The sequence below is a fragment of the Physella acuta genome, unplaced genomic scaffold (assembly GCF_028476545.2).
Source record: "Physella acuta isolate Inbredline_101_S28 unplaced genomic scaffold, ASM2847654v3 ptg000308l, whole genome shotgun sequence".
In the NCBI taxonomy this organism is placed as follows: Eukaryota; Metazoa; Mollusca; class Gastropoda; family Physidae; genus Physella; species Physella acuta.
In genome coordinates this window covers 1,388,637-1,396,781 of record NW_026731827.1, presented here as the reverse complement: position 1 = coordinate 1,396,781, position 8,145 = coordinate 1,388,637, and the positions used below count along the sequence as shown (strand labels likewise).

The 8,145-nt window shown below is 30.3% G+C and overlaps 1 protein-coding gene across 2 annotated transcripts; it reads right to left on the bottom strand.

Annotated features, from left to right (window-relative positions):
• Positions 1–600: 600 nt before the first annotated feature.
• Positions 601–8,095, bottom strand: LOC131940053 (uncharacterized). Of its 2 annotated transcripts, none has more exons than XM_059298603.1 (7): positions 7,980–8,095; positions 4,621–4,736; positions 4,421–4,491; positions 3,743–3,780; positions 3,311–3,390; positions 3,033–3,095; positions 601–2,399 (listed from the first exon to the last, which is right to left on the bottom strand). In XM_059298603.1, exons 1-7 carry the CDS (start codon positions 8,077–8,079, stop codon positions 2,295–2,297), a joined length of 573 nt encoding a protein of 190 aa, XP_059154586.1. In that variant the 5' UTR covers positions 8,080–8,095; the 3' UTR covers positions 601–2,294. The 2 variants fall into 2 exon arrangements, with proteins under 2 accessions (XP_059154586.1, XP_059154587.1); XM_059298604.1 differs by having other exon boundaries at positions 8,022–8,095.
• Between the last annotated feature and the right edge of the window lie 50 nt (positions 8,096–8,145).

Below are 8,145 nucleotides of genomic sequence, written 5' to 3'. Positions count from 1 at the left end.
ATCCTGCTCCATTGACCTACTCATAAGTTGATATTGATGACAAAGCACAATAAACGGAGTCAAACATATAAATTGTCTTTTAATCATTGATACAAGATATTAACATTTTTAATGGCAGCAAGATTTTACAATATTCAACATCAAATATTTCTGTTACCACCAATCAGATTAAGTGACACTACATATTTTACCACAGGTCAACAAAAGATACACATTTTAACTTAGGAAGACAGTGCATAAAAATTAAAGGTGACAACATGTCACAGCCCTCATAAGACAAAAAAATACCTTACTGGTATTACGTTTCTATAGAAAAACCAAATGAAACTAACTTTAAAAAGTGAAATGTTACAATATTTTTCTATTTATTTGGAATAAATACATATTTTTAAAATGTGGCTTGGTGAAAAAGGTAAATAAAGTAAGGACTTACAGTAGCATATACAGAGGAAACAAAGGTAAAATAAAAGTATATAAATGATAATTGCTAAATATCATGAGATAACTGTAAGATGTCAAAAATAAAATCACTTGTACAAATTACAATATGTACAATGTGGTTACACAGGAGAGCCATTGCTACACAGGAGAGCCATTGCTAACACAAGGGGTCATCCATTTATGACGTCTGCACACAAAAAGAGAGAGGGGCAAAACAAATTCAACTTTTGTGGATCTATGTGGATTGGTGGGTGAGGTCATGAATATGATGTGCTCTAATGATTTACTGTTACGCTGCGTACAACTACCAAAAATAATACTTTTAAAACTTTTTAAAAAATGGTTTAATGGTCAGCATCAGTTTTTGTTTGATTAGGGGGACAAAATCTTTAAAATTAACACTGCTCATCATAAAAAATTGTACTTATTTTACTCGTTCATCCTAAGTGGACATGGATGGACAGGGTCTAAACTAAATAGATGGCCCGAGAGGTTTGGTGCTAGCAAAGTCTGTAGGATGCATGCATCTAACTCTGATGGTATCACACAAAGTCTGTAGGATGCATGCATCTAACTCTGATGGTATCAAACAGTCTGTAGGATACATGCATCCAACTCTGATGGTATCACACAGAGTCTGGAAAAGGAAAGGCAGTAACAGAATGTGCTGACCTCACAATCTCTACATGGCCACAAGCACAATCACATAATTAAGATGAAATGGACTATTAGGTCTCACAAAGTTTGTCACAGTTTCAAAAAGTATACATTTGTGTATTCTTTTTTTTTAGTTTGATATTTGTTAGTTAACTTGAAAAATCAACATTTTTATATAAAATCTACAGCAACGTTTTACATTTCACATTAAAAATGTGTGAATTATAACATCATATTTTTCTGTACAAAAAACATTTTATGGCATATTATTGAACTTTTCACATTTTTGCTTAGTGGGCACTCACAGCCAAGACAATATCAATAACTGTCACATAACAATCAGAAATTTCTAAATCGCAAGTTTGATGAGAGAAAAACAAATAGATAAAATTAGATCAATGGATTTTTTCAAGCTTTAAAAACATTCATAAAAAATGTTCTAACACACTGAGATTCTTTTAACTACCATCAGTTTAACTAGTGATGTAGAAAATAATAAATTAACATCCTTTATGACATACAACAACAAACATCTGTGCCAATTCAAACATTGTTATTACTTTAACCATTATTATCTGATGAGGTAAAAACAAGAAAATAATAAGAATGTATTTTGGGATTTACAACATTCAACATTTGAACCAGCAAGAATACTACCACTACAGTGTATTGAAGGAAGTAAACACATATGATATCACAATTAGCAGATAAAACAGTTTTGCTGCTGTATTGTTAAGTTACCTTTTGCAAGGCTTTTTTTTTTCATGTTTAACAAATACAATTTGATTATGCTAATTCAAAAAAAAAGTTGCTCTTCATTTTTCAGATTCAACCTAAACCAATCAACTTAAGTTTCTCTGATCTAAAACAACCTAAAAGTGGATCAGAATTACAAAAATAATAATTTAAATTTTAAAATCTCAAAAAAATATAGAGGGGGAATAACTCTGTAACAAAATAACACTTGACTGATCTGGATGCATCAATATTTGCATTTTACACAAGTACTGTATGAACGAAGGTTTTCTTATCAATAACATTGGCAGTAGTAAGCTAATATCTATATAATTAATTTCAACTGCTTTCCTAGATATAGCAGTAATACAGTATTTGACTAATAAAAAATGTTCCTAAATAGTATCATGTTTTGAACATTACTTTTACAGACTAGGTTTGATTGCTTTATGGTCCATGTATCACCAAAGTGGATTTTTGACAAACATCCCTCTCCACTCAATAGTTTCAGCTTCTTCAATCCTCTTCTTTAGGAAGCTGACAGTGTTCTCAAGCTTGGAGATTTCCTGAGGGTTATTTATTTTAAAAATCTAACCATTTAAAACTGACTCAACTTCACTTAGGCTAGTACATCTTGGTTAAAAGAATCACAAAACACAACTTTTAAAAAAAAATTCTATTACTACAAATTAATAGCATAACCAACAGTATTCAAATTAGAAGAGTGATAGAAGTTTCTATATATTTTGTTACTAAAAAAATAATATCTAAAAATCTTTTTTTATGAAATAAATTGAGAAAACAAAATTAGTTTTTGAAAATTCAATACTTAATCAAAAAAATTGTTTTTTAAAATACCAATAGCTTAGAACTTTATGGTGACACTACTGAATATACTCATTTAAAAAATGTTTTTTGACGATAATGTGGTCATAATGTTAGTACTAGAGTATCTGCAAAATCTGAAATTGGTACAGTTAAAACTTGGAAATTTGTCAAATATGAGTTTCCCTCTCAAGTCGATATTTTTTCATATGAATGTCAGTGATAGGTCATAGTACAAGTAACCGATGGAAAGAGTTTAGGTCAGCCTTGGATGTGCTTCATGGTCAACTAAAACTTGTGATGAGATATAAAGTTTCAACCTTTTCAAGCCAAAATCAGGGTTAGCTAATGAAGGAATGTATCAAGGTTATTACCTGACTGACTTTCTCTTTCCTTTTCTCCTGCATGTTCTCCATGCTCGCTTCTACTTTTGTTATCTATAATATGTATAAAAAAATAATCTTATAATATAAATCTAATAATCTAATAATATAAATAAGTTATGTTATTTTGCCTAATTTATCAACCTGGCATTAGACTACTTAAACGATCAAAAGGCCAGGTTCAATAACTTTTAAAAAAGTATAAAATTGTATCTTTAAATTAATAGACTATATAATAAATCTCATCAATTACAATAAAATTCTTATACCCGTTCTTGGATGTCTAAAAGCTTGTTCTTTAAGGATTCTGCATACTGGGTCAGCTCTAGTGAGTTAGGCTTTGGTTGTACTGTTTAATTTTTAAAAAAAGCATATGTAGATAACTAGCTTAAAATATAAGTAAAAAGTAATTTTCTATTTCAAAGAGGGATTTGATTTACTTATGTAAGACTTGTTATTTTTAAAAGTCCAGTGCTTTTATTTTTGCAAGCTAATTTGGCCTAAATATATTACAAGTAGTAACATTAAAAATTACATCTCAGAAAAGACAAAAATCTTCCACCCTCACCTCAAATTTGCATTTATAGTAATTTTGAATGACCAATACAATTTTTTAAAAATGTTTTCCACCAGTAAAGAACTTAAGTTATGTAGATATAAAAATGCAGGCCTATAGCAAGATTATTGCAGTGAAGACTTACCAGACTGAAAATGTTTGACCACTTCCAAGATAAGAGGTCTAAAGCAAAAATAGGATAATTTTAAAAGTTTATTAGGAAACAATACCTGTTCTTTTTTTTAGACACATAACTAAAAATGAATACTGTAGGCAGCTAGATAAATATATAAATATTTGTAAATCATTTCATGGTACTTTTCAGTAGCAGGAACATCAGTCAACACTGACATTTGATAGCCTATGGAAAAAGCATGAGCTGTTTATTTCTAGGTGCCTTGATAACCTGGCAATACATATATTTGTAAAACTAGCACACACATTATATTCTTCCAAAATATTTTGTTTTTAAAAATCTCTCACTATCTTAAAAAGAGCTTAAGAATTGAAAATTGCTCATTAAATACAAAAATAATTCTTTCACTTCAAAGAAATAATACTACAGTTTACAACAGCAAAAAAATTTAAAATTAGTATAAATTTTTTGTTAAATCTAGGGTAAAAATTTTAATCAGAAGACCATTGATGTAATTTCCAACAACTTGAAAGAACAATACTTGATTGACAACACATCTTTGCTTGTTATACAAAGGTAACTGGTCTGTCTTTTACAAAAAAAAAATAGCTCTAATTCTATGGAATAATACATTTTTTTAAAATTCTAAGTATTTTTGTAAACTAATAATTAAATTGTATTTCTTACCTGGTATTAATATTTGGAATCTGTGTAATTTTACCATTTAAGGGAATAATTGAACCTCGTATATTGCGACACTGGAAATTTTTAATGATAGCACGTTATTATCAAGCAATTTAAGATACAACTGGTTAAACTCACATTTTGTAGTATCATTAACATTAATAATAAGTCAAATATATGTAGACTTAATATTTTTTAAATACCCTAAGAATAAGGTCAGTATTATTCAAATGAAGTTTTAAACGTAGGGCTTGTGTTACATCAGAAACTTTGTCATCTTCCTTAACGTCTAAAGAAATCACAGCAGATGGATCATTTTCTGCAGAAAAAAATATTGATTTTAGGCTTATATTATGTTACTCGCATTTTACCACTTTGCTATTTCACGTCTTGCATTTTCCCAAACACAGACTGAATATTCAATATTTATTATCAATAGGCTACATTTATTGGTAAACTGTCATTTTAGGTATGTCGAATCGGCAGAAGCTAGTAATGTGAAAGATAGAGCAAGATTTTCTATTTAAACAGCAGCCATCTGTAAATTAGAATGGTTTCCCCTGAAATTCTAATTATAATATACCAAAAAAAAAAACTATAAAAAGATGGTTGCTAACTGCCAAGCAGTTAACAAGCTTTGTTGCATCTAATAAAAGCATTGCTAATCTTTATTATATAGCAAATCCTGCTTGCAAACACTGCTGCTTAAAGTTAATTTCTGTGACTATATTGATATATTTACTAAATTTAGCCATTGATTTAGGTTTATTATTCATTTATCTATATTTGACACAAATATTAAATATATCACAATATAGCCTACTTCTATTAAAGCCTTGACAATGAGGTAACTTTTTCGGACATTACTAGCGGCGGGCGATTTTACTTACCAAAAACGATAGATTACCAAATTAATCAATAAATTATTAAAATTTAAATGGTAATCTATCGTTTTAGGTACGTAAAATCGCTCGCGCTAGTAATGTACGAAACAGTTACCTCATTGTCAAGGCTTTAATAGAAGTATATTGTGTTATATTTGTGTCAAATATTATAGATAAATGAATAATAAACCTATATCAACGGCAAAATATATTAATATAGGCAAGAAATTATCTTTAAACAGCAGGATTTGCTATATAAAAAGCGGCCATCTGTAAGTTAGAGTGGCTTCCCCTGAATCTTGCGCTATAAGTTTCCAATTTAAAAAAAGGAACAAGATGGCTGCTATAGTTATTACTATACTGACTATAGTAAATGAGCATGGTTGCATCTGTTGGAAACATCGCTAGTCTTCATTTATTACTTAAGGGGTCATCCATAAATGACATCACACTCGTAGGGGGGAGGGGGGGGGTCCGTCATTTTGTGACGATGTGTGATGAGGGGGAGGGGGGGGGGTTTCAGATGTTGCGATGTCACACTTTTGCATTACAAAAAAGCAATTTTAGAAAATGAATTTTAGACGTTATTTCGCGTTTTAGATAACTGTTTTAATAAATTGTAATAGTTTAGACAAGATTTTAGAAAAGTATCGATGTTTTAAAAAAATTCAACTGCAATTTTGAGGGGGGGGGGGGTTGTAGGTTGAGGTGTGACATCATTTTAGGGGGGGGGGGGGTCTGGCTTTTTGTGACAATGTGTGAAGGAGGGGAGGGGGGGAGGTAAAAATCGTCCAAAAAAGCGTGACGTCATTTATGGATGACCCCTAAAAGTTTTAATTTAAATGTTTAAAAACAGGTACATAAATTTAGGGTTGTCGGCATCCGCCGAGTTCGCGGTAAAAACATGACCCGAAATCGCCCATTACTTTCTGATACCGGACCCACGAGATTTGGTTTTGCATACTAATAAGTTTTTAATTTATGGTAATTAATTAAGTTTAAAAGGTCATTTCCTAAGGTTAATTAAAAAGTAGAGTGGTTGTCCCTTAGTTTTAATGGCTTTGCGACCTGATTGCATGCTGTCTCTGCTTTGGTCTTCCCTCTGTATCAAGGTTAGTTTCAAATACGTTGGAATCTCGATTTTTTAAAAGATTCCTCTAGATGAGAGTAGATTACTGATCAGACATATCTTAAGTAATTGGAAATGAAATTTGTTTTTGGATATTTTGACTCCGACATTAGTTATACCCCTCCGAACGTAGTCACTGTATGTAGGTCACGCTGCCACCATTGTTATATTTTTTCATCCCGATCTTCCTGCCTTTAAGTTTGATCAACTAATAACAGCATTTTTATGGCATGTGCAAACAAATCTAATTTTTTATTTCAAAATATATTTACATACCCATCTTTAATTTTTTCAGCTCTAGTTCTAGTTTTGCAGAATACGTTTTTCCTAAAAATCCAATTTTGTCAGACTAGACTCTAGACTGACAAGAGTCAGACCTAGATCTAGGTTACCTGTCTGTTGCTATACACTAGCATTGTGCTAACTGTAATTTTAAGTATTCAAGTTCTACTTACCCTTAGATATAGTTATATGCTGAAAATCAGAATCCATACACAATTCACACATAAAAACATTGATCTGATAACTTCATTTCACTTATTACAAAATGGCTTTTATATGGACTCTACTTCACCTGCCCAAAATAACAAGGCAGTTATAGACACATTACAGTGTTCAAGTCATTTACTTTAGATTTCTGACTATGGAGTTCTTTCATTCACTGTATTTATATAAAATATTGCTTTAGAAACATTTTCATATTTGCGCAGCAGTTTTATAACAAAATGGCTTAAAGATGGACTCTACTTCACCTGCTCAAAATAATGAGGCAATTATATGCACATAACAGTGTTCAAGTCATTTACTTTAGATTTCTAACTTTGTAGTTCTTTCATTTGCTGTATTTGTATAAAATATGGCTTTAGAAACATTTTCATATTTGCGCAGCACACAGTTTTTTGGGGTTATGGGAGGAAGCCAACACAAAAATATAAGTTCTGTATTATTTTTATTAATTTACAAGTTCTATATATCATTCTAGTTAAACTCTGCAAATATGAACAAAATACAACTGCAAGTAAAATAACTATGCTCAATTTATTCAGGTATACCATGACTTGTCACAATTGGCCAATGCAAAAGCAAGGGGATTCCACCCCTCACAAAAAAATTCGCCAAAAAAAAACTATTTGAGCTAGACAGAAAATCTTTTTAGTTTTGTTTTCATATAATTGAGCTCTACAAGAATATGTAATTTTTATTTTTATATGATGATTAGTGTTTTTTTACCTAAATCCCTAATAAATTAAATGAAAAAAGGAAACATTTTTGTATTTTTCAAAACATAAATCATATTCATATCTAGATAGATCTAGATCTAAACTACTACTAGTACTACAATATCGGTCAAATAATCAGTATAATGTCAAATAATATTTAATAATAAACAAATGGGCCCTAAATATAATAAATAATAATAATATATTATATATATTGAATAAAAAAAATCCTCATCAAAATGTGAAATAATTATTAAAAATTTAAGGAGTCACCTGTTTTTCACATTACTAGTCGCGGGCGATTTTACGTAGCTAAAACGATAGCTTACCCAAATATTTTTTTATCTTGTTAGGCTTAAGTAATGAATTACCGTTTAAATCAAGTCGTTTAACTGAAAACCAGACGGATTTTGTTACAGTTTCTGCCATTTTGTTTGTACGTTTTAGATCTGAAATAAACTTTTAGAAAAATGATTTCTCTAAGGGAGGTAACCA